Here is a 26,371-nt window from a genome sequence, read left to right on the forward strand (position 1 = left end):
TTAATTTTCTGCATTGATGGATGTATTGCGATTCTGTAGGAGAACATCCTTGTTTGGAGGAAATACACATTAAAGTATTTAGGGTGATGGGGCATTGTGTCAGCAACTTAGGCTCAAATGATTCAGGAACAAAAAGCTATTTGAATTGTACACCTAACTTCTATGTAAGTTTGAGATATGTCAAAAGAAAAAAGAAAAATGTTTTGTGTTGCTTACATAGCATTAAGAAAGTTTTTTAAAATTAGTTGCCAACATCTAAAAATCAAGAGATTTTGCCCTCAACTCTAGGTTTCTGACTTCCCTTGAGAAATCTGAAAAGCTAGCAACTCCGGGAATGAGTTGTGCCACAGTGCCCTTTAGATGGTCTGTGCGATCCCCAGTTCTCCACAGTCCCCTCCACTCCTTATTGTGTAACCCTCAGCCCACAGCATCCATCTATGCTTCCAGCCTGGCCCCTAGGACCAGCCCAACCCCTGTCATAAGCTATGGGAATCCATAGAGCAGGCACTTAAAACATTTGTTGGATGGATGCGTGGGTAGACAGGTGGATGGACGAACTTTCAAGACATCGCATTAACCCAGAGCAACAACCTATCACAGCATCCTAAACCCATGTTCCATGGCAAGACAATTCTTCCAGACTTGAATTTTTTATATCAGCCATAATCTCTGGTGGTTTGGCTGCAATGGAGCAAGTTGAGAAATCAGGGCATTGTCTGAGGCTGGAGGTCCCTATGCGGGTTGTGATCTTTCTGTGGAATTAATGGCAGTGTCTGAAATGTAGGTGGGGTTCTGGCACTGGGTCAAAGTGCTGGGAGGGCTGGTGAGGGAGGCTTCAAGGAGATGGTATCTTAGGATGCCTGAGGGGGTGAGGTTGGGTGGGGTGGGAACAAACCAAAGTTGATGGCTTGGGCTTCCTATTAGTGGGTGAGTTGACTTTATGGGACATGTCAGGGTTTGGGTCATGGGTGAAAAGTGATGATAGCCTTGTCTCCCCCAGACCCTCTCATTTCCTGACTGTACATGGGTCGTGTCCTTGGTTTGGAACAGCCTCTTCTCCCATTTGCCCCCTGAAAGATTAAATTGAAAATATTGAATAAGGTCCGGCAATTATTTTTCTGACACCGGTGATTTCTCATTGCCCTTAGGATAAAATCCAAACTATACCACCCTCTACCTAACCCAACAAGCCCCTGCTCACCTCCCTGAGCTCAATTCCTATCCCTCCACTCCTCTGCCTCTTCCTCGCACTTGCTCCACTCCCATTCCCTCCCCCATTCCCCCTGGCTGCTTGCACACACCAAGTTTTTTGCCACCTTAAGGCTTTTGCACATGTCCCAGCCACTCTGGCTGTCTCCTACTTCTCCCTCAGGTCTTGGATCAAACGTCACCACTTCATAGGTACTTACTGCCCCTAACTCTCTACATCCTATCCCAGTCATGTCCTCAGTCATTCCCTGGCACTCCACCTTGTTTTAGTTTCTTTGTTTACACTTAGTATTTGAAGTTGTCTTATTTGTGTATTGTGTTATAATGTATTGTATTGTGTTGGGTTGTATTGTCTCCCCAACTAGAATGTCAGCCTCACAGGAGCAGGGATTTTGCTGTACTTTTCATCACTTTATCCTCAATGCCTAGCACAGTGCATGGCACCTAGTGGGGGCACAGTTAATTATTTATTCTGGAATGAATGAGCTCTCAACAACTGTGTGCTAGATTTTAGGACACAAGCATCTAGGTGGGTTGTGGCTGAGGTGAGCTGTGCTCCAGGTTGTGACAGGCGTGTACTCTGAGCTAGTGGGCTGAGGTCAGGTTTGAGGAAACAAGCACCAGTCAGGTGTTGATTGAGTTGGATTGTAAACTGGGCTGAATCCATCAGGTAATATCAGACTGTTGAAGTCAGACTCGACCCCAGATTTCAGGTAACAGGAGTCCTAGTTAGGCATGGCGGAGTTAACTTGTGACTTGAGCAGTGTCCAACAGGCATAGGATCACTCACGGAGAAGAATTATGCGTCCCCAGTGGTTGTAGCCAAAGAGAACTGTGACCACAACAGTGTCCAAAAAGTCACTGGGGGCTGTTGGAAGACAGGCTCTGTTTGCGGGGAAACAGATGTCCTAAGGGACGCTGGCTGGATTGGGCTGTAACCTGGGCTGGTGGATGGGTTGTGAGTTGTGACCTCGTCCATCAGGCGAGGACTCGGCCCAAGCCAGCCCGCCTGGTTGGGGGGGGGTGCCACGCCGGGGGCGGCAGGTAACTCACCTGGGAGCGGCTCACCTGGGCGTACCTGGATTCACGAGTCGGCGCGCTTTCGCGCCGGGCGGGCTAGCCCCGCCCCTCGGCCAATGGTGACGCGGAGGTCCGCGGCCGTGGGCGAGGATTGGGCGCGGGCGGGCGGACGGGCGGACGGGCGGGGCGGAGCGTCCGGCAGCTTAGGCGCACTGCCGGCGGGCGGCGCTGAGTGCTCGTCTACGCGGGCGCGGAGCGGGCGGAAGTGGCGACGCTGGCGTCCCTTGATCCTGCTGCGGGCGGCAGTGACGGACCCGGAGCTGACGGCGGCGGCCCGGGGGGCGGCGTGGACGCCCGCGGCGCCGGCTGGGGCATCCCCAAGGGCCTCAACCCCGAAATGGCGCTGCTGGCGGAGCACCTGCTGAAGCCGCTGCCCGCGGACAAGCAGATCGAGACGGGGCCCTTCTTGGAGGCGGTGTCCCACCTGCCGCCCTTCTTCGGTGAGCCGGGGTGAAGAGGGGAGCTGGCCCGCAGCCCTGACCCAGAGCGCACCCGCATCCTTCTTCTCCTGAGCATCCCCCAACCATCCCTCAACTAGACACCGCAAATCCTAATTCCCCACGCACCCAAGATACCCTTTTTCTCCAAGCACCCCAAATTTTCCCTATCCCTGCCCGCTCCCAAATCCTCTTTCCCCCGAACATGTCACATCCTTCATCTCTTCCCAGACATCCCCATATCCTCCATCTCCCTCAGACTCTCCCAACCCTCTTGTCTCCCCAGACACCTCACATGCCAACATGTCCTTCAGATGCTGGCAGTTCTCCGCCCCCTGGTGCACCCCAGTCGTCCTCTGCCCACAGACACCCCTACTCTTCCAAATCCCCAATCCTCCAATCCCCCATCTCCCAGAAAACATCTCTCACCCTATCATCCCCCTCTTCCCTTTCAGAATGGCTCTCAACTCCCTCCCCTTAAAATGAATCCCCCCCATTTCATAAACCCCCTCTTTTCTGTAAATTCTCCCAGCCTCTCCCTCATGGGACCTTGTGAACACTTCTTTCCTTAGAATTCCCTCATTTCAGATCAGAGACACCACCCACCACCCCCACTCCAAGGGCAGGAAGCCTGGCAGGGTGAGGAGGGGCCTTTTGGAGGGAGTTGCAAAACTCTGGGGCCCCTTCCTAGGGAGAACCACCTAAAGCTTTCCCTCCATTTAGAACAGGGCTCAGGACAGGGGGGCTGCTATGTGGGGCGACATCAGACATGGAGTGCTTGGGATGGGGTCCAAAAGGGAAAGATCCCTCCTCCGTATGTCATGCCCTGGGAGGTCATTGGAGCACTGAGCTGGTTGCAGACCTTCCTTTCTCCCATCCCTCAGCCCAGCCCACACCCTGGATGGAAAATGGGAAACTGAAGACAGTACCATCCGCCCCTGCCCTTTGCTTTGCTGGTCCCGAGTAAAGGCTGAAACCTGAGCTCTGCTTTTTCCTCTTCTATGTGGGCTTGCCCAGCGCCCCACCCTGCTGTTTCATTTGGTGGCCTTGCAGGAAGAGACCAGTCCGGAGGGCAGAGTCTAGCTGAAACCCGCAAACTGACAGAACCTTGACACTGACTTGAACTGAAGGGAAGGGGCACCTGGGGCGGTCACTCCCTTTCCCCCCTAGTGAGTGACCAGGGCTCATGGTGGGCAGTAGTCCCTGAAGTGCCGTGGGCTCTGGGGTGGTTGTGACTACGTGGAGTCGTGTGCCAGCTCTCCTCCTCCACCTCTTGAGCCTCAGCATCCCCATCTGTGAAATGGGCATGCTGATCTCCTAGGCTAGCGGCAAAGAGTAAATGAGGTGGTGTGTGTAAAGTTCTGAGGCCTTAAGTGCCAAATAGGTCTTAGCTGTTGGCAAGGGGAGATGTGTGGTTGTTATACAAGTTCCTGGATTCAGTTTTGGTTCCTTCATAGAGTGGATAATTGATTAATGAGTAGTATTTGAGTGAGTGCCATTGGCTGGTTTGTACGATTCTCAGACTGGCTCTTTTACGTCCACTGTTACATCCCTGGTACCCAGAACAGTGCCTGGCACACAGTAGGTGCTCAGTCAGAACTTGTTAAATGTATAAAACATTCTTATTTTCTGTATCTCAGTGTTGAGATAACACTGACTCTCCAGGCAGGAGCTTGGGAGCTATCTGGTTTGAGCGTTGAGGAGTTGTTGATTTTTGTGACAGGTTTTTCCCCCCTCCTTGGTTCTATGAGCATTTGCCCTGAACAAGGATTCAGAATCTGTTTAAGCTAGTCGTTCTCAACTGAGGGCGGTTTCGCCTCCTCAGGGGACATCTGGCAATATCTAGAGACACTTTTGGTTGTCACAACCTGGGAGGGGGGCGTGGTGGTGAGGGGCACGGGGAGATGCTACTGGCACCTAGTGGGTAGAAGCCAGGGATGCTGCAAAACATCCTCCAGTGCACACACAGCCCTCACCACAAAGAACTGATCCAACCCCAAATGTTAGCTGGATCTCAAGGTGGAGAAACCCCGAGTTAAGCTCTGTGGCCCTTTCCTCCTTCATCTTCAGCAAGGTTGCCCATCAGTTCTGCATTTGGGGGCTCCTTCATTTGATGCGATTATCGTGCCGGTTTTAGAGGAAAGGGGGGTGGTGGCGGCTGGAGCTGGCGGTGATCTGGTGTCCCTGCTGGAGAGCACCCCCTCCTCCTTTCCCTGATCTCAAAAGACCCTTGTCTTTGCTGCGAGCCGGGTGCTGTGGGCCGTCACATCTGTTGACAGAAGCACCATTTATACAGAGGCCTCAGTGGGTTGGCCCACAGAGGATAATTCTTAGCACTATTTTAAAAAACGTGATGATCTGTTTTGAAGCCTTAGGCTCTTCTTGGGGGAGAGTTCCTCCTGAGGGTTTAAGCTTCAGGAGGATGCTCCCACCAGTGGCTTTTCTCTGGCACTCAGGGGTCGCTGGAGATCCGCCGTCAGCTCTGACACACGGGCTTTGTCTAGGTCTTGGGAACGTCTGGTCCCCTGGATGATCTGGGTGGTGTGTTTCTGGAATGGAGCAGGCCTGGGATTATGGACACAAGAAGTCTGAAAGGCATTCGGTGCCAGTTTCCTCGAAATCAGGGTTTCTCCACCGTGACACTGCTGACATTTGGGGCTGGGCCATTCTTTGGGGTGGGGGTCTGTGCTTTGTAAGACGTTTAGTGGCATCTCTGGCCTTTCTCTACCAGATGCCAGTAGCACCCCATCTCCGCAAGTTGTAACAACCAAAAATATCTGCAGGGAGACCGAGTTACCCTTGGTTGAGAGCTACCGCTCTTGATATAAATAGGGCAGAGGGCTGAAAGCTGTGTTTTTTTTGGTTTTTTTTTTTTGAAAGCTGTGCTTTTAAAAAGTATTTTAATTCTGCAAGGAAGATCTGTTTCTCAAAGGAAAATGGAACAAGAAGAAATGATACATTAAAAATCTCAAAAAAAAAAAAAAAAAAAACTCCCTGCCATTTATTGAGCATTTACTGTGTGCTAAGCATTCCACGTAGATTAATTCACTTAATCCTCTCACAACCTTTTGAGGCAGAGTTTGTTGTTGTTGTTATTTGGGAGAATCAATGCTGACATTTCAGAGTATTTTCATTCCAGACCCATTTATATCTTTATCTATATTTAAGGGGAAATGTATAAGCTGCTTTTTTACACCCAACAATATAGCATAACCGCCTTTACCCATCAATCAGCATTTTTCATAGCTGCCTAGAACTTTGTTGTTTGAATGTGGCCATAATTTATTTAACCAATCCCCTGCTGTTGGACATTTACATTGCTTCCTTTTTGTTTTTTTGCTCTTGTAAACTGTGCTACAGTGAACATTCTTGTATATATTTCTTTGCATACTTCTTTGGTTATTTCTAACGTTTAGAAGGGAAATTGCCGGGTCGAAGGGTGTGAAGGCTTTTAACCTGTTAGCACAACCCATTTCTTAAACCATCATCGGTGGTGGTTTGGGACAGAATTGGTTGGGCTTGATGAATGCTAATTGGTTGGGCTGCAGGTCAGATGTAGCTCAGAACATCTGAATCCTGGGCTAACTCTTCCATATCTCCAGCCTGAGTCTCCCGAGCTGTATAGGTTTTGCTGTGTCCACTTAGAGGTCAGCCCTTTGTCCATCTTCTTTCTTTACCTTGACCCAGTAATTGGATCTCACCTCTGACTGATCAGTTTGCAGCTGACTTCTGTGAGGCCCTGCTCTCTAATCTTTTATGGTCAATTATGCAGCTGTTCTAGAACATTTGCAATTGGAGGATGGGGGGGGTGGAGGGAGGGTGAGGGAGAGGCTTAGTCATTTAGTCTTGTCACTCCCTTCCTAGAAGCCTCAGTGGCTCCCTGTTACCCCACCTTGATATCTGTGCTGTAGCCTTTCTGAATGGCTTGCAGCCCCACAGAGGGTACCATGCCATCACCTGCCTCTGGTACTTTACCCACGTCAGTTTCTCTGCCTCGGGTACCACTCCTCTCTGGCCCACCACCTTCCTTTCACCTGGCTGGGTTCCACTTATCCTTAAGGAATCAGCTTAGGGGTCACCTCATCTGGAAAATCTTTCCTGACTCCCATGGAATCTACCCCATTCTGACACTTGGAGTTATTTCAGTGCACTTGGTGAGCTAGTGATGTTTGTCGAGTGAATGCTTTTGGTTCCATTCCCATTTTTCTGGGTTCTTCTAAAAGTGTTTTGCTTTCTTCTCTCTTTCTAAGTTAAAATATAGAATCAAATTAAGATACATAACTCATATCCTGTACCCATGGCAGACGTTAATAATCAATCATGATACTGTTTTTTTCCCCTTTAAGTCTAAACACAGCTTCGGCCACTCCGAGGTCCATTAGAATTGATGCATGAGGTGACACCTGTTTGCTCTCACTGTTTAGGGAGCAACCAAAGATGCAGGAGCTGAAAGCAATGATTTCTACCTCTTGGTTCTTGAGATCCAGATTCCAGGGGTGATTTTACTTCCTTCAGGCTTCTTAGCTTAATTAAATGGATGTGCATAGAATCGAGCCTTACAGATATCTGATACTCACGAAACAGTCCTAGAGTAGCCCCAGAAAGAGTGGTTTTGCATCACTTTGGTTCAATGCTAGCTCTATTTGGCGGGGGCGGGGCTGGGGAATAGCAGGCCCAGAGGCACAGAATTATCTTGTTTTACAGCCAAAGAAACCAAGGCCAGAAAGGTTAGGTGACTTGCCCAAGGTCACACAGCCAGCAATTGACCACAGAGCCAGACTAGAACTCTGGCCTCTGGACTGCTTATGCAGTGCTTTTGCTGTTGTGCCTGCCTGCTTTCCTGGCTTCCTGTCTGGTCAGTGGAGCCAGCCTGTTTGGCCACCGAAGTCCAGGAGCTCTGCTGGCTCCACTGTGGCTTATCCAAGACACTGGGAGGGCTTCCCTCGTGGCGCGGTGGTTGAGAGTCCGCCTGCCGATGCAGGGGACGTGGGTTCGTGCCCCGGTCCGGGAAGATCCCATATGCTGCGGAGCGGCTGGGCCCGTGAGCCATGGCCGCTGAGCCTGCGCGTCCGGAGCCTGTGCTCCGCAACGGGAGAGGCCCCAACAGTGAGAGGCCCGCGTACCGCAAAAAAACAAACAAAAAAAAACAAACAAAAAAAAGACACTGGGAACTCCAGACCAACTATGCAGGTTTCCTTGGAGCTGCGTGCCTCATAATCATCTTGCCATGCTGGGACCATATCTCTTGCCTAATTGAACGCAGATTTGATAACTCGGGCATGGAAGTCATCCAGTGGGGAGGCCCCAGACAGCTCAGTTTTTCCTTTAATTGGGACATTGAGTTAACTGCCTGGGGACCAGCCCCACCCACACCCCCTTGGCCTCTAAGAAGTTGTTCCTACCATTGCAACAAGCACCTTTCAGGACTTGGGACCACAATTTTTTTGGTTCTTGTTTTATAAGTTGATACAAATGTATGTTTATTTTTGGTTTTGTATAGAATATCCCAAGAAAGAGAAACAAGAAACTGTATTAACCCTCGTCCAATAGCAGGTTAGTTATCATTTTGGTTGAGTGTCTGTTGAGAGCTGGATGCTGTAGGAACCGGCAGTAGACCGCTTCTAGGAGGAAGAAACAAGGTACTTTGCGGAGGGCGGTGGATAAGTCACTTTCAGCAATGGGTTTTGCAAGTTTGAACCGGCCTGCAGACTCCTCTCATCCACTGGGAGTGTGTTTGCAAGTAGTGAGTGAGGATTCATTAGCCTTGAGGAGCACCTACTGCGTGCTGGAGGGACATGCTCATGAGCTCACCTGGCCCGAGTTAGAGCCAAGTAACACCTGTATAGAGGGCCGCCGCTGGCCCTGTTGTCTTATCCCGTCCGTCTGTGTAACAGCCCATGAGCTGGCTGCTTTGGAGGCTTAGAGGGAAGAAGTTGCTTTGAACCTGGGTCTATTGTCCACTGAAGTCCATGAATCGAAGTCTCTAGATAGATGGAGATTGGCATCAAGCAGCCAGCCTGAGCTTGAGTGCTGCTTCCATGGTGCCCCAGCTGTGTGTCCATGCCCTAGTGCTTCCCCTCTCTGAGCCTGCAGCCCCAACTGTACAAGGCGGAAGCTGGGCATCCCAGGAGGGCCGAAGGAGGCGGCCTCCCCCAGATGATGTTGGCACCCAATGCCCAGAATCACTCCATCTTTTTGCACAGGTGGGACAGACATCCTCAGACCTTTAGACTCTGCACTTCTTGCCACACAGCCCTTGGGAAACAAGGTTCTTGCAAAAACAAGCTGCCTCTGGCTCTTGGTGACCAGCTGCCAGGGCTTGGGGCCAGCTGAGCTGCCTGGCTACTGAAGCAATTCTCACTTATAACATCCAAAGGCCAGTGCAGAGCATGGACAAATGGTGCCCACCTGCTCTGTTCCCCCAGTGATAAGGATGAGATCCTCTTGATCCTCTGGGTTCAGAAAAGTCCGGCCCTGAGGTCAGGGACTGAGGTCTGGCCTCTGCTCCTGGAGGGAAGAGGATGGAGAAGAAAGAGGGAAAAGACCCGAACGTCCACTCTGTCACTTGCTAGCTCATCCAACCCCCGTTTCATTCCTCATCTGTGGGGTGTCTGTCGCATAGGGCTTCTTGGAGGAACAGGGCCCCATTGTGAATCGCCTCCCAGGCCCCAGCAATGTGCCTGGCAGAGCGTAGGTGCCCAGCCAACATGGGACTTGAAAGGGAATGGAAAGAATGCGTGACAAAGGGCTTTGTAAAATATAATGCATGACCCCATCATAGCTAGCATGTAAAATATAATGCATGATCCCATCATAGCTAGCATAACCCCTGTTTTGAGTGACTCCCCTGTGCCAAGCATCGAACTAGCCGATATCTCATTTCCAGTCCTTATCATGACCTTATGAATTAGGAGGAATTGGTGTCATTTTACAGAAGAGGAGACCAAGGTTCAGAGTGGTGAAGGGATTTAACCAGGTCACACAGCTAGTAAGGGCTTTGTAGGGGGCCAGCCCTGCCACAAGTCTTCCAGAGCAGAAAGGGCCCTTTTGAGCTGTTTGTCAGGGAGGGGAAATGATAGGAAGTAAGTTCCCATCTGGCAGTGTGCTTATTTCAATGAGCTTATTAGAATGGAAATGTAGGTTGCATTGTTTCAGTTTTAAAATGGCCTGGATGGATGTTAACTCCTTGTGTTACATTCTTACAGAGTTACTTGTAACAGGGTTTTGTTTTGTTTTTTTTTTAATTGTTACAGTGTTAACTGTATCTGAGCTTTTAAAAGTCATTACAATGGGGGCTTCCCCGGTGGAGCAGTGGTTAAGAATCCGCCTGCCAATGCAGGGAAGATGGGTTCGAGCCCTGGTCCGGGAAGATTCCCACATGCCGCGTGCACCACAACTACTGAGCCTGCGCTCTAGAGCCCGTGAGCCATAACTACTGAAGCCTGTGTGCCTAGAGCCTGTGCTCTGCAACAAGAGAAGCCACCACAATGAGAAGCCTGCGCCCCGCAACAAAGAGTAGCCCCCGCTCGCTGCGACTAGAGAAAGCCCACGTGCAGCAGCGAAGACCCAATGCAACCAAAAATTAAATAAATGAATTAAAAAAAAAAAAAAAAGTCATTACAACGGATCAGCCCTCTCCAGAGTCCTGTAAAACCTCTGCTTTCTGTCCCTGCAGTTCCGCAGTCAGCTCACACTTCCCCTGGCTCAGAAATGATTCCTTTTCTGCACTGCTGTTCCCCCGAGTTCCTTTCTCCACTCCCTTCTGATCTCAGACATTAATGGTCAGGAATACATGGTCCTTATTTTATAACTGAAGGGCTCCTGTTAACTTTACCCATATCAATCAACTGACAACACCTTCTTTCCCTACCTCTCTCTCCTCCCTCCCTTCCTCTCTTTCTCTTTTGATTTCTTAATCATTGGAATCACACTTTTCTGGATTTCTTCTCTAAAGAATGATGATATAATGTATAATAATAGTTATTATAATCATAATCATAAAGAATACTTCTTAAAAAATTTAGCCAGAAACTATGAGGTGAGGCCTGTTATTAGCCTCATTTTACAAATGTGGAAACTGCGGCTCAGAGAGTTTAACTAAATTCTCCCAGGCCACACAGCAAGTAAGAGAAATCATTTTCCCATCTGCATTCCTGATTGAAGGCTGGTTTTTGACAAAGGGGTCAATTTTGGATAAAGAGAGTTGGCATGTCATGGGGGTAATTTTTAAAAGCATCACTTTGTAAACATTCTTTTCTCTTAGATATTAGGATAGTAGAATTTAGAATGGGAACTAGTTTTAGGAAGGTGGGCATTCTCAGGGCTCTTATGCTTCAAAATAGGCCTTATTGCAGACTGAGCCATCTCCACACACACACACACACACACACACCACATACCCATGGATTAATAAATGATTCATCTCCATCAGCTGTAATTTGAGTGCCTCCCATTATGATCCTTGTAACCCAGGATCTGTAAAGTTAATCTGCCCCATGTGTTTAACAACGAAACCTTATTCAGCTATTGAAAAAAAAAATTGAATTTGAAATAGAACCTCCCCAAACCAGGCTCCTAGAGTCATGACACAGGTACACTCTTCATCCTTTTTCAAATAAGTATTTATGGGTTGGGTCTGGTATTCCCACACTGAATCACACAGGCTGAAAGTGAAGCTGTGCGTCTTAAAAATGGGATGCTTTTTGTTCTTGAAGGAAAATTATTCCTGAGATGAAATGAGAGGGCGGGCCAGGGCGGGGGCGGTTCTCTCACCTTGCCTAATGTTGGGAACATCACCTGTTGGAAGATGTGGTTGTCTGAAGAGGCAGGTGTTGAGGGGCAGCTTGGATGGAAATTTCCAGATATGTGCTGGGGGCTTGCTCAGAGCATGATGGCAGGTGCTTTCCAACTACGTTGAGGCCAGAAAAAGAGGAAGTGAATGTGATTCTGTGTGGCATATGGTGACTGCTGGCTTACGGGGAATTCTGCTGTCTGGGCAATCTCAACCATCTGAGCTATGACAGAGACCCGGGCAGAACTGTCACAGAGGTCATGCACAGAATGCTTGCTTGGTGCCTGTTTCCTCTTATTTTGCAGGCAATGGTGACAAAGTTAGCTATTTGTTTTCCAAGTATCTAGCAGAATCAAAGCACTGCAGAGAAAACAAGAGGAGTTTAAAAAAACTACATAAAACTGTCCTAAGTCCCTGAAAACATACCATGTAGAGCCATTTAGAGAAGAGTTGAGGAGGCCTGTGACGTCAGTGGGCCACACCTTTATCATAATTCCTGTTTTTGATGATGGCCCTGTTTAGAAAACTGCAAATGGCTTGCTGTATAAAGGCAGGGACGTTTGAGTTACATTTTGAGAAGTTCCATTCAGAATGGCTGCATGTGAAAGTTGGTACATTCATAAAATTTGGTAGATGGAAAATATTTCACTGCTTTATTTTCTTTTTATTATTGAGATTAAATGTCTTTTCCTTTCTTCTTTTAATTGTCCATTTTTCTATAAGTTGGTTGTTGTTTTTTTCTTATTGATTTGTTCCAGCTCTTTACATATTAGGGATGATAGTCTTTGGTCTATGATATTTGTTACACAGGTCATCCCCTCCCCCAATCAGTTTGTTCTTTGGCTTAGATTGGTGATGGGATTTTCCCCCACCCCAACCCCATCCCATATAGAAGGTTTCTGGGTTTTGTAATCAGACTTATTGGTCTTTTCCTTATGCCTTTTGGGTTGAGTAGCATGCTTAGAAAAGTCTTCTAAACAGAAGGGGCCATTTGCCAACACGTTCCAGGTAACCAAGGCTTGACTGTGTTTGGAATCCGTGCCCATTAGAGTTGGTTCCATGCAGTGAGATGGTGAAATTGTACCTGATTTTTCTTTTGTTTTTGAGACAACTTCCTTTGATGAATGAGAAAAGCATCCGAGCGCCCCCCCGCCCCCCCACCCCCTGCCCTTCCCTTCTGGCAGGTTCCGGGTGTCATTCTAAAGACCCTGTTGGCTGACAACAATGAAAAACAAGTTTCGGTTAACTGCAAAACAGGTAAAACAAGAAAGGTAATAATTTTGAGACAGGACTGCATTCTGTGGGAAACGTAAAGCTGGATAACCCTCCAGAAGCATGTTGTGTCGTGTCGTATCCAGAGCAGCGGCCAGTTTGCATTTCAAGGCTTAGGCCACGGTGTGCTTGGGGGTTAAAATCATTTCGGGGGGCTTCCCTGGTGGCGCAGTGGTTGAGAGTCTGCCTGCCGATGCAGGGGACACGGGTTCGTGCCCGGGTCCGGGAAGATCCCACATGCCGCGGAGCGGCTGGGCCCGTGAGCCATGGCCGCTGGGCCAGCGTGTCCGGAGCCTGTGCTCCGCAACGGGAGAGGCCACAACAGTGAGAGGTCCGCGTACCGCAAAAAAAAAAAAAAAAAAAAAAAATCATTTCAGGGTTTTCCCGTCAGAGTCCTTTCGCTTTTGTTGAGTTCACACACACAGTTATAAATGTCCTAGAAAGAAAGGCTAGAGGAAGTCATGGCACCAGCCTTGGCTAATTGTGTCTGCGTGCCTGACTCTCGCCATGTGACCCTGGGCCAGTCACTTGGCTCTTCTGGGCCTGGTGGCCTCGGGCTGCGCCAAAGCAAACATAAACCCAGAGCCTTCCATGAGGCGTGTTGAAGCTGGCTTCAGCTTACCTGGAGCGCCTCCTGTTTGCCCAGCACTTCAGGGCTCTGGAAAGGGAGGGGCCTGAGCCCAGCATGGTTCAGGCACTTGTCCAGACACCAGAGCTGAGAGCCGAACCCAGGAGCGGGGCTCTGGAGCACAACCGTGCTCCTCCCCTGATCACAGGCGGCCCACCCCCAGATGCTGCCAGCCCGACTCCTGTGTGCCCATCTACGTGTACACAGTGATGCCTTTCCTGCCAGCAATTGCCCCCTCGCCCCGGCCCCATGCAGCGGGGAAGTGGATTCTGGGGTCGGTCGGCCTCACCACCTCCCTCTGCTGGGGTCCATCTCCCAGCCCTCGACTCTCCCCTCTCTTGCTTCTGCTCTACAATTGGCTCCAGAAGTCCATCCAGACCCCACATCCTACCCTACAGTAGAGCAGAAGCTCTGTCCCTGCATGGTAGCCACGACGCACAAGAACAGCTGCCTTGGGGCCCGGCTCCTGCCAACCATGGCAGTCTCATGACCCGAGTGACACGCTGTCGGGAGAAGGCGAAACAAAAAGCCTTTCTCCCCGCCATCGCAGGGTGGGGCGGGCACTCAGAACCACACAAGAGCCGTTTCTAGAGCCAGGGAAGCTGAATAACATTCTGTGCATGTCTAAAATGCACACCCAGTGACCTGAGTCGCTGGGAAAAGCTAGGAAGCCACCCACGCATGGTTGATGATGGTCTGTCACCAAGCTCTGGTTCCGCATCTCCAACGTGGGATGGCTTTACTTGAACATCAGCCGGTGGTGGGAATCAAATCACGGCCAGGCTCAGGGCCCTCACTTGGCACATATGGCGCCTGCCCCATCACAGCAACTCTACAGGGGTGGTCCCTTTCCAGGTGGGGAAACAGGCCAAAGCCCCTTCTCATAGCCTCTGCCATGTTAGTCGCGTGGGTCCTTAGACCCGGTGCATTGGGTCAATCTTCACTATAAGAAAGTGGCTAGAAAAAGAACCTGGCAGGAAATGTGCCTCTAGATTCACGTTTCCTATTATCTGCCCCCTCATTCATGCTGGGGTCCAGCTCCGTGCCAGGTGCTGGGGGCACAGAGGCGGACTGAGGCCCCCTGGTCTCTGCCCTCTCTGAGCTCAAGTCCATGGCAGGGATGGGTGGAAAACAGAGTTACACGTGGAACCACAATCACAGTAGCAGTGCAGTGGACTTGGAGAAAAAGTGGAAGGAAGAAGTATGACTTTTATGAGCAGAAAAAAGTGTCTGACATTCTTGTTCTTTTTTTTTTTTTTGGCTGTGCCGCACAGCATGTGGGATTTTAGTTCCCCCACCAGGGATTGAACCCGTGCCCCTGCAGTGGAAGCACAGAATCTTAACTGCTGGACCACCAGGGAAGTCCCAAGTCTGACATTCTTTTCCAACTTTATATGTGAACACTTTAATACATACAGCACCCTGTTTGGGAAAAGCATCTTAGGAACTTGTGTACGAATGAGCGATTTTTAGAAGATGGCTGCTGTCATCCGCCGATGCTGGCCTTCAGCTGCGACATTTCCAGCCTCCAGCCAGCCCTGCTCACTTTAGACTGGCCTCCACAATCTGAACTGGCTCTGGCCAGTCCCTCCTATTACTGAAGGCAGTGGTTTGTGTATACTGACAGACTCCCTCGGTTTGTCTCAAGTCTGAAGTCAAGGGGAGATCTTGTCAGCAACCAAAGACCTCTGTTCAGTCCTGAATGGCGGGGCAAGTTTGTCTTCCAATTCCAGGGCTTCTTCCTATACTTGGTGCTCCTAAGGGTATAGTCATACCCCTTCGATTGACTAGTTGGTGAATATATGGTGCAGTGTTAAATACATCGCAGCCTTAAAGCTGTTTGCCCATTTTGTCTTTAAAAATCTGAACAAATGGCTAGTGAACTCTTGGTGAAATTTAAATGTTAATAAAATAGTATACCCATAAAAAAAATGTACAGCAAAATTGAAAGAATTTTACAGTGAATATTCATGAATCTGTCACGTAGATTCTACCATTAATACCTGACCATACCTCTCTATCCACCTCTCCATCCATCCATCAATCCACCTCATGTCTTTGGACAACATACATTTTGAAAGATGTGGAGGTGAAGCCATTGGCCATCCCTTTGGAAGGGTTTTGTTTTTTTTTTTTTTTGGCTGAGCTAGGTCTTCGTTGCTGTGTGCTGGCTTTCTCTAGCTGCGGCGAGCAGGGGCTACTCTTTGTTGCGGTGCGCGGGCTTCTCATTGTGGTGGCTTCTCTTGTTGCGCAGCATGGGCTCTAGGTGCACTGGCTTTAGTAGTTGTGGCATGTGGGCTCAGTAGTTGTGGCTCGAGGGCTCTAGAGTGCTGCCTCAGTAGTTGTGGTGCACGGACTTAGCTGCTCTGCGGCATCTGGGATCTTCCCGGGCCAGGGATCAAACCCGTGTCCCCTGCATTGGCAGGTGGATTCTTAACCACTGCGCCACCAGAGAAGTCCCCCTTTGGAAGGGTTTCGCCAGTCCCTATGCTGCCCATCCATGGCACCTGCCCGGCTCCTGTGAGGCTCGGAATTGGTGACCCTTGGTTGCATAGTCAAGAGGGGAAGAGTCTCCAGTGGTGGAGAGTCCTGGCTGTCTTGCGTTATTATTATTTTTTTAAAGGAGGTTTCTTTTTATTTATTTATTTTTTGGCCACGCCGCTCGGCATGTGGGATCTTTGTTCCCTGACCAGGGATTGAACCTTTACCCTGAGCAGTGAAAGCACTGAGTCCTAACCACTGGACCGCCAGGAATTCCCTGCATTCTTTTTTTTTTTTTTTTGCGGTACGTGGGCCTCTCACTGCTGTGGCCTCTCCCGCTGCGGAGCACAAGCTCCGGACGCGCAGGCCCAGCAGCCATGGCTCACGGGCCCAGCTGCTCCGTGGCATGTGGGATCCTCCCGGACCGGGGCACAAACCCACGTCCCCTGCATCGGCAGGCAGACTCTCAACCACTGCGCCACCAGGGAAGCCCCCTGCATTCTTATTTTAAGTCTGGAATGCGTTGTCCTTTGGGGGAGTCGGTGGTAAATGTCCCGGGAGAGAACACGTTACAGGGCTAGCAAATTGCACAGACTCCCAGGTTGGCCTTGCAGGATGAGGTCAGCGATACATCAGGGAAGATGAAAGGGTGGGTGGAATCATTACCTCATTAATGCCCTTGGCAGGTCCACCTGGGAGTCCAGAGCGCCCAAGATCAGGTGGGACAGGCAGCCTGCATCCCCCCACCCAGCACCTCGGAGCAGCTCCTGTGGCCACCCCGGGGGAGGTCCAGCGTAACCCCATGGATGGAGATGTGCTCCCACGGGCGTGAGAGAGAGGCCGGTAGCTGAGAGCAGTGGGCTCACCTCTCGGCCCGAGGATTCTGTGCCCGGGAGCCTGCAGTGGGGCAAGGCAGCCACCCCGGGCCCCATGAGGGCCTCAGTCGGGAGGTAGGAGAGTAGAGGTGGCAGGGGGCACAGGCCCAGTGTTCCCACTCAGCAGAGGTCCTGACGGACCTGGTGCCTTCCGAGCCTGGGTGACATTTGCTGGACCGTGGAGCCTGGCCCTGGTCATGCTACAGAGTCATAAAGATGGTCACAGTTCGTGCACTGAGGGTTCCCGTGCTGGCCACTCTGCTAAACGCGTTCAGTGCGTGCATTTTAATCCCCACGTCAACCCTATGAAATAAGTACCACTGCTGCCCCATTTGACATGTGAGGAAACTGAGGCACAGGAGACTTGCTTAACTGGATTCAAACCCAGGGTGTCTGGATATCTACCCGACCTTCTTTCCATTGGGTTTTGGGGTATTTCATTTATAACGTCCAATGCTGTTTCCCCAATGCACCTTTTTTGTAACAGCTGCGATTAGAATGTTCCAGATGGCCGGCCAGGTGTGCTGGGTCACCTTGGGTGGAATTCAGCCCACAGGTGTCCCTCCCCCAGTCCTCCGCCCCATGCGGTCAGCTGGCACACACACTGAGGCCCCAGCCTGGCCAGCGGACAAGGGGAAGCTGGCGCTGGTGTTTCCCCGCCGTGGGTTTGGTACCCACTTGCGTCCTGCTTGGGCAGCTTTGCCCCCTGGGCTCTGTATCGAGGACGGTGAGAGGTGTTGGGGAAGCACAGCTGTCTTTAGGCTCTGAGGTGAAGTGCTTGTTGAGTCTGCTCAGGAGAGAACTGGCCCTTCCCCACGTGTTTCCTCCGTGCCCAGCCCTTAGCAGGGGGCTCTGACCTGTGGGCTGTCTTTGGTCCCTATGACAGCCTGCTGGGGGATCATAGAGGAGGGAAAGGAGGAGAGACAGTCCACAGTCAGCTCACATTTCCCATGGAGTCCTGAGTTCCAGGCACTGCCAGTTTCTAGGTCCACATTTCATCAACTCAAAGGTGCCACCTATTTTAAAATGCTCTGTTGTTTTATGAACCACCAAGACAGGAAAAACGCCTCCAGTTAAGAACATTCCGATTCCAGAGGTGAACAAAATTTGTGTCTTGGAAGTGGGTTGTTTCACATCATCCTCACAGCAGCTCTGATAGGTTCTGTTGGCCCATTTGCTAGATGGGAAAGCTGAGGCTCAGAGAGCAGAAGGGACATGACCAAACCCACACTGCCAGTGTGTGCAGAGTGGGTATGGAGCCCCAGTTCATCGAGCTCTGCTAAGTGACCAGAGTCCCACTCCTGGTGGGTTCTCCTGGGCTCTTATGCAGAGTCTCAGAACGGTGGGGCCTCTGGGTCACCAGCTCACTTCCTCCTTAGAAGCTGGTGAATGAGTCGGGTAGGATGCATTGGGAGATTGGAATTGACATATATACACTATGGGTACTATGTATAAAAAAGATAACTAATGAGAACCTAGTGTATAGCACAGGGAACTCTACTCAATGCTCTGTGCTGACCTAAATGGGAAGGAAATCCAAAAAAGAGGGGATATGTGTATACATATAGCTGATTCACTTTGCTGTACAGTAGAAACTAACACAACATTGTAAAGCAGCTATACTCCAATAAAAATTAAAAAAAAAAAAAAAAAAAGCTGGTGAACGAGCTCTTCTTCCAGCTCGTAAGATTCCTCGAGCTGCCTCCTGGCCAGCTGGTTCATTCGTGCCTCCGCCTTGTCAGCCAAGATGGTTTCTTAGAGTGTTAGTTTTGCAAGATACTCTACACTGTGCTGTCCAATTAGGTAGCCACTGGCCACGTGTGGCTATTTAAATGATGGAAGTTAAATCAAATTACAAATTCAGTCCCTCGATCACACTCAGCACATTTCAAGTGCTCAAAGGCCACATGTGGCCCATGTTAGACGGTGCAAATATAGAACATTTTGTCTTAGGAAGAGACGGTGCTGTGGACAAAACGGTTTGCCCCCTAGATAGTCCAGTTGTACTTTTTCTTTTAGTATTTATTTATTTATTTGGCTGCGCCAGGTCTTAGTTGTGGCACGCGGCCTCTTTTAGTTGTGGCATGTGGGTTCTTAGTTGCAGCATGCGGGATCTAGTTCCCCGATCAGGGATCAAACCCGGGCCCCCTGCATTGGGAGTGCGGAGTCTTAACCACTGGATCACCAGGGAAGTCCTAGTCCAGGTGTATTTTAAAGGCTCTGACAAGTCCTGCAGTAAGAAACTGGTCTCACTCAGAGCCCAGCACTCCAGATTGCCCATGAACCATTTTAGTACTTAACAAACAGCTCTGCCTTTCCTTAAACACACCAAGTGACCTCCCCTCCTGTCCCCATGGCCCATGGAGGTCCTGAATATCACCCTCATTGGGAATCTAAATCTCTCTTCTTGTTTTGTCCCCAGATTGCCTCGGCTCCCCAGTGTTTACTCCCATCAAGGTGGACATAAGTGGCAACATCACAGTACGTACTTGGCCCTGCAGCCCCGGTACCCAGATCAGGACTCTATAATCCCGTCCGGTCACCAGTGCCCTGCTCCCTGCCGCAAGTTCCCCAGGCTGAGGAACAGGAAGGAGATGTGGAAATGGGCCTGGGCCCCAGCTTCTCTGACTTGGAGCTCCAGGTTCTTGGTCCTCTTTGCGGTCATGCCATCCAGTCATAGCCAAACTAGGACCACAGTCTGGAGGGTTGACCTGAGAAGAAACCTACTGGTTCTTGTATTCACTCTACCAAACAAAAAATAAACTCCAAGGTCCACAGGTGCATTGACCCTGCCCTTCCCTTCCCCAATCCTGAGAGTTCCGGATGGCATCCCCTAGCCACTGACCCTCCCCCCATGAGGATCCACTCTGAGGCTGGTTCTGTGTCATTATCCCCATTTTATAGATGAGGAAGCTGAGGCTCAGAGCTGTTGAGGGGCTCATAGCACGGAAGTGGCAGAGGTGGAATTCACATCCAAACTGCCTGCCTCCAACTCAGGAGCCTTCTTCCTGGACATCTCAGAATCCTAAGAACCTATTTCCATTTGTCCACAAAAGCGAAACTTCAGATGCTAGGGGTTTGAGGCGCTGTCAGTAGTGGTTGGAGAATGTGGACTCTGGGGCCTGGCCAGTGCTGGAACCCGCTCGCACCTGCACCAGCTATGTGACCTTGTGCACGTCATTTCCCCTCTCTGAGCCTCGGTTTCCTCATCGGCAAATTGGAATCATGACAGCAGCATCAGTGTTGCCATGAGGATCAAATGAGGCTGTGCCCATAAAGTACTTCGCAAGTCCTGCAAATGCGAACAGTCATGGTTATTGTTATGACAAGCCCCTCTGACAAGCCCCACTGCAGGTCCTGGCACTGGGGGGCAGGAGAGCGAGGCTCTGGCGGGGTGCCCCTCCACCCAGCACGCAGGCAGCCGTCTATGGGGGCAGCCTTCCTAAGGGGGAAACCCTGTGTGCTCCGTTTCAGAAAATCAAAGCTGTGTATGACACCGACCCGGCCAAGTTCCGGACCCTGCAGAACATCCTGGAGGTGGAGAAGGAAATGTATGGAGCAGAGTGGCCCAAAGTGGGGGCCACGCTGGCGCTGATGTGGCTGAAGAGGTGATGGGCTCAGGTGGCTGGGTGTGTGTGGCTGGTGGGCCCGGAGTCCTGCTCTGCAGAGGAGGGACAGCCAACCCTGCCACTGCCCCACGGGGGCAGGACGGGCACTTCCTGTCTTTCACATAGGCGCTCTTCTTGTGCAAGGCTAGTTAGTGACAGAGAAAAAGCACCCTGGGGGCCAAGGCCAGCCTGATGGTGACGCTTCCTTGCTTGTTCCAGCCCCACCAGAGGCATAGCAAGCCGGCGGGTACTCTGGCCGTTGTGCTAAGCTGTTTAGACACCCAATCGCATTTCATGTGCTGTGAGTTAGGTGTGGTTATCCCCATCTCCCAGAGGAGGCCGCTGGGGCTTCTGGAGGCCAAATCACATGCCCAGGGCACAGGGGCAGTGCTGGGACTGAGTGGCTGAGCACAGCTGTGCAGGTTGTACACTGCACCAAGATATTCTGTCTAGGGCCGGTCACATCACACACATGGTAGATTTGTATATTATGACAGCTTCTTGACAGAAATACAGCATCTTGAGGACAAAGAACTCTAATTTGCACAAATTCGTCCTGTGGCCTGGGGGCAGGGTACCCCGATATGGGATATGAACTCAGACAGTCTTACCCCAGAGTTGACAGTGCTTGTAGCCGTGTTACATATTGTCCTCATAGCACATATTTGGAGCCGCATACAATTGTTCCATCTCACAGATGAAGCCATTGAGGCTCAGAGAGGCCAGGCAGCTTGCTTGCTGAGATCACCCTGCTCTCTACCAGCTCCAGAATTCTCCTTTAGCTGTGCAAACTCCACAGTCCCTGGCAACAACTGTGAAGCCAGGGACCCATTCTCTGCCCCACGGATGTTCCCAATGTTGCCCTTTCTCTGGGGCCTGGAGTCAGGAGCCAGGAAAGGCGCTCTTCCCCTGTCTCTCTCTCCATTCCCTGAAGCTACCCCACCCCCACCCCCATGCACTTCTTTGGTGAAACAGAACAGGAAGAATCTGCTCCCTGGAGGGTGTGGCCTGTGTGGGCATCAGGGGGTAAGTGGGCTATAATTAACAACCTTATGGCCTATTTTACGACTCGCCCCCACTGAGCTACCTACTCTTATCTGTCAACAAGAGACTCACAGACCTGGAATAAGGAACGCCCCTGGGTCTATCCATTGGCAGGTTCCATAGGTTTCTCAGGAAGAGCAAGCCAGAGAGTGACGTTCAGATCAGTTAGATGGTTTGTGTCCAGATCAGACGTGGGCAGAGCCAGGTGACTGGGAGAGCACATGCCGGTGGATGTCAACAAATCGAGCACATAATAAGCACCTGCTGTGTGCTGTGCATGGTGCCGGGTGCATGGGATGATGCTTGGAGAGGCGTGGTCCCTCTTAGGGTATCACAGCCTGGGCAAGGGGTCAGGATGGTGGGCAGATCCTGACAGCTGGATATCAGACTCTGGAGCAGAGAGAAATCAGGGAGGGCTTCCCGGAGGAGAATCGCCAAGCAGGGTCTCCAAGACTGAACAGGAGTGTTCCAAGAGGAAGAGGCCTTGCAGAGGCCTTGGGAGGGCAGGAAAGGCACAGCATATCTGCCCCTCCAGGAAGATCTGGTCTAGCCAGGGCCCAGGATGCAAGGCAGGAGCAGGGAAAGATGAGATGGGATTGGACAGGGATGAGTTCCAGCCTCCTCAGGGGTGCTAGGGAGCCACTGAGGGGCATGAAGTCCATTGGCAACAGGGTAAGATGGGGCTTGAGAAGGAATCGTCCCAGCTGCTGGTTAGAGGGGGATCATTTGGGCTGGGAGAGGCAGGGGCTCAGGAGAGGTGGTCAGCCAGGGCAGGGCTGGGACTGGACCCCGAGCTTGCTTCCACACCCCAGGCTGATCCCCAATGGTTGAGGGTTGTGATCCAAGCATGGAGTATTTCCCTTCACCTCATAGGTGATAAAGCTTAACTTTTATTCCTTTAGTCCTCGGGCCCAGAACACTTGCCCCTAAGAACCCCCCAACCTGAATCCTACCGCCCTGCAGGGAGGAAGCAGAGGACCCCAGCTGGGGAGTGAGACAGGCTGGGTTCACATCCCGGCCTTTGATTGAGCTTTTGGGGTACCTCTGTGTTCCCTTCTGTGAAGTGGGCAGGTCATGCTGAACTTAGTCTCACAGGGCTGAGGGGAGCAGATGAAATGATGTGGAGTAAAGGGCTAGTATTGATCTGATTTTCAACTTGGTCACTCTGCCGTGACCCACACCCTTCTTCTGGCTCTTGAAGCATCATCCTACCCCAGAGGAAGGGCTCAAGTGGCCATTGGAGGATGCAGACCATGGCTCAGGCAGTGATGGAGGCGGGGAACCCACAGGGTCAAACTCGCCTGTGTTCTCAGCATGTCCCTGGTCTCTGGTCCCTGAGCCCTTTGAGGACCAGAGCTGTAGCTTCAACCCTGCACTGACTGGCTTCATTCCTCAAGCACTGATGGCCATGTGGCCATGGAAATAGGCAAGACAGGCCCAGACCCTGCCCTCACAGACCTTACAGCCCAACAGGGACTGGCCCCAGACCTGGTATAGACGAGGTACTTGGGACATGTGATGTGAGCCGGGGAGTCACATTACACGGAAGCTGTTGTAGACACATGACAGCAGAGGAATCGTCACTCCCTTTGTGGTGTCCGTGCCCCGGCTCACTGTAGGAGGTTAATATAGAGCGCATCCGGGTCTCCGCGTGCGGCACTGGTGGGTGGTGCCGACGGGGGCGTACAGGGCCCTGAAGCGCAGTCTCCCTTCCGGCTGCAGAGGCCTGCGCTTCATCCAGGTGTTCCTCCAGAGCATCTGCGATGGCGAACGCGATGAGAACCACCCCAGCCTCGTCCGCGTCAACGCCACCAAGGCCTACGAGATGGCCCTCAAGAAGTACCACGGCTGGATCGTGCAGAAGATCTTCCAGGTGAGCCGCGCCGCAGGCCCGGAAGGACCACCGGCTCGCAGGGCCCGCCCTCTGCTCCGCGCCCTGTGGCTGCGGGCCCCGCCCCCCTCCCACCCCGGCTCAGGAAGGGCTCCCCTGTCCATCTGGGGTGAGGCTGGTGCTCCGAGGGACCCCTGCCGCGTGGTGGGCATTTTCCTAGATGCTCCGTGGTGGTTCTGATGAGGGGCCTGAGTGGGAGGCCATGGGAGGAAGCAGGGCAGAGGCTGAGGCTGTCAGGTTGATGGTGGGCTGGCCTCACTGGCCCCTTGGATTCAGCTGGGACCCTCGCACTGGGGTGGGGAGAGGAGGAAGGGCCCCTGTGCCCACGGGGGTGTCTGCTGAAAGAACGTTGGCCCACGAGGCTCTTGGTGACTTGTGTTGGGGTGATGATGACCACTGGCCTTCAGCAGCAGCCCGGCTTTGGGAGAGGTCCACTGGGGACGTGTGGAGAGCCCTCGGGGTGCCCTGTACACTGTCGTGGCTGCCCTTCCTCCTGAAGCCCCCACCACCCGCTCTTCCTCACTCCCGTGAGAACCGGCATCTGAGGGCTGGTCTCTGTCCCACCTGGCACAGGTCGAGGGTAGGCTGGGTTGGGAATCTGCTGGATCCAGGCAGGAAATAGGGCCACATCTGGGCCATCTGCCCTGGCAGGGCTGGGGACAGTGCTCATCCTGGGTGGGCACCGCAAGAGCCCTGTCCCCCGCCATCCTCGGCAGACCCCCTCCCCCTTGAAGGCCTCACGACCACCACCTCAGTAATAACCATGTGTGCTGGATGCCTGGCCTGGCGGGCTGCCGGTGGAGGGCGATCCTCACAAATGCACCGAGAGGTACTGTCCTTGCCTCCATTTCACAGATGAGGAAACTGATGCCCAGAGACGTTTAGGATCTTGCTAGAGGTCACACAGTAAGAAAAACGGGCAGCTGGGATTCTACCTCCTGAGCCTCAGTATCCTTATCTTGCAGATGGGTATAAAATAGGCCCTGCCTCACAGTCTCATTGTGAAGAGTCAGCGTGTTACTCTGTATAAAGTTCTTGGCATGTGGTTTACACTCAGCAAATTGAAGCTATTTCTATTTTGATTCCTAATGATAACGTAATTATTTGTAATTTCCTCACCTTCTCAAAAGGCTTGTAGCCTAAGCTTTTTATCCGGTTGCATCCTTTTCCTTCTGGCTCTGAAATTCTGTGTATGTCCGGTTCTCTGGACTTTTCAAGTTGTCAGGGAAGCCCTGAAATTTAGGGAAGTATCACCCCCTGAAGGACAAAAGAGGAACAGCACAGATCAGCCATCCTCTCCCCGGCTCAGAAAGGTGGGGTCTCAGGAGGAAGCTGTTCACTTTCTCCAGGGCAGGGAGCCCTGGGGGAAGAGGCTTATCCAAGCCGAGCACCTGCTATGTGCCTGGTGCTGTGCTGAGTACTTTGCATGACCTCCTTAATCCTCACAAAGGCAGCCTGATTGGGTGGGTGTCATTATTATCCCCATTTTACAGATAAGGAAACTGAGGCTCAGAGAGGCTAAGTAACTTGCTCAAGGCTCACCGCTAGTCAGCGGCACAAGCTGGAATTTGAACCCAGGTCTGTCTGTCCCCAAAACTTCCTGCTGTCTCTCACCGGAGTAGAAGGGGACACACATCCCCCTTGGCCTTTCCCGCCCAGCACCACGAATAGCACAGACCCCTGCCCAGCACGGACCTCTGGGGAGTCCCCTCCCAGAACCCCGACGGGCCTGGCCCGGTGGCTCAGGGTCTCCCCCTCCGCTAACACTGAGCACCCCCCTCTCACCCGTCTCAAGGCAGCACTGTGCGCGGCCCCCTATAAGTCCGACCTCCTCAAAGCACTCTCCAAGGGCCAGAACGTGACGGAAGAGGAATGCCTGGAGAAGATCCGCCTCTTCCTGGTCAACTACACGGCCACCATCGACGTCATCTACGAGATGTACACCAAGATGAACGCTGAGCTCAACTACAAGGTGTAGGCCAGACCCTCAGCGGGCACCCCGGGCCACACGCCCCTGACCACAGCCCCCCGCAGGAACAGGCAAACCCGAATCACTGTGAATCCAGCCGGCCGGCCACCCCCAGCCTGAGGCGCCCCCCAGAGCAGCCCAGAGACGGACCAGGGTCTGCAGGGGACCGGCCCTGCTCTTTTAAAAGTCACTTTTGGGGTCTATCCTCCTGGAGCAATAAATAACGATCTCACTTCTGAATTTCATGACAGCACAGACTGACTTTATGCCTTCATTTCAGTGTGATAAAAATTGATTAATGTTTCTAATAAATCAAGTCCTAGGGTTTTTTTGGTTTCCCACCACCACCCCATGCGGAGCGTGACTCTGGGGGAACTGGTGTCAGACTCCTCACTTTAAAAATAGGCATGTGTCCTTCTGAGGATCTGGCTGAATGACGTTTGGGGTATTTTAAGGACCACGAGGGGGTTTGATCTGAAATTATACAGGGCCCCTGTTGTGGGATTTTTTTTAAAGTAGACTGGTGTGTGTTCTCAGTGGTTTGCACAGCCCAACCTCACAGCACTGTCATTAGAGCCTGCTCTTTCTTACTGTCTTTTGCTAGGCAGTGTTTTTATAGCTGAAACCAACCAGCAAGCCTTTGATGACCAAGGGGAGGGTTATTTTAAAGCTATCAGGCACAAATAATTGACCATAGATGACTGTATTTGCATTCTTCTCCATAATTATCTTCTTCAGGGACAGCTTTTCCAACCTAAGAAACTACCTACCATGTGTATTCTTTCAAGGGAGAGAGGATGAACCCAAGAACACGCCTTGCTGCCTTAACTGTCCTTCCTGGCGCTAAAAAGAGCTGTATCTTTGAAAGTGTTGGGGCGAACAGAGCAATCCCCAAAGAACTGGTATGTGTTAAAAACCCAGTGAGGAACAATTGGTGATTTTTATGTGGAAACTAAATAATCCTTAATAAATAAATCTCTATTTTGGAATCACATTGGTGTGCTCTTTTGGTTCTTGATTTTTTTTTTTTTTTTTTCTGTTCTTTCTGGATCAGAGGTTACAACTGGGGATAAGCCAAGGACCTGT

At 51.4% G+C, this 26,371-nt stretch overlaps 1 protein-coding gene across 2 annotated transcripts; it reads left to right on the forward strand.

Annotated features, from left to right (window-relative positions):
* Window positions 1-2,496: 2,496 nt before the first annotated feature.
* Window positions 2,497-26,277, forward strand: GLTP (glycolipid transfer protein). Of its 2 annotated transcripts, XM_089894582.1 has the most exons (6): window positions 2,497-2,729; window positions 19,196-19,254; window positions 20,248-20,381; window positions 23,148-23,298; window positions 25,112-25,288; window positions 26,024-26,277. In XM_089894582.1, exons 1-6 carry the CDS (start codon window positions 2,627-2,629, stop codon window positions 26,084-26,086), a joined length of 687 nt encoding a protein of 228 aa, XP_089750708.1. In that variant the 5' UTR covers window positions 2,497-2,626; the 3' UTR covers window positions 26,087-26,277. The 2 variants fall into 2 exon arrangements, with proteins under 2 accessions (XP_089750708.1, XP_022406602.1); XM_022550894.3 differs by having other exon boundaries at window positions 2,500-2,729; window positions 25,112-26,277.
* The last annotated feature ends 94 nt before the right edge of the window (window positions 26,278-26,371 follow it).

Source organism: Delphinapterus leucas, chromosome 14 (assembly GCF_059928025.1).
Source record: "Delphinapterus leucas isolate spDelLeu-1000000601 "Yukka" chromosome 14, BTC_Dleu_Yukka2, whole genome shotgun sequence".
NCBI lineage: Eukaryota > Metazoa > Chordata > Mammalia > Artiodactyla > Monodontidae > Delphinapterus > Delphinapterus leucas.

Excerpts from the sequence above, each read along its gene's own strand:
- GLTP (XM_089894582.1), top strand. The coding sequence starts at position 2,627 with ATGGCGCTGCTGGCGGAGCACCTGCTGAAGCCGCTGCCCGCGGACAAG. Across the intron at positions 19,255-20,247 it reads ACATAAGTGGCAACATCACA|AAAATCAAAGCTGTGTATGA; the intron begins GTACGTACTTGG and ends GCTCCGTTTCAG. Across the intron at positions 23,299-25,111 it reads TCGTGCAGAAGATCTTCCAG|GCAGCACTGTGCGCGGCCCC; the intron begins GTGAGCCGCGCC and ends ACCCGTCTCAAG.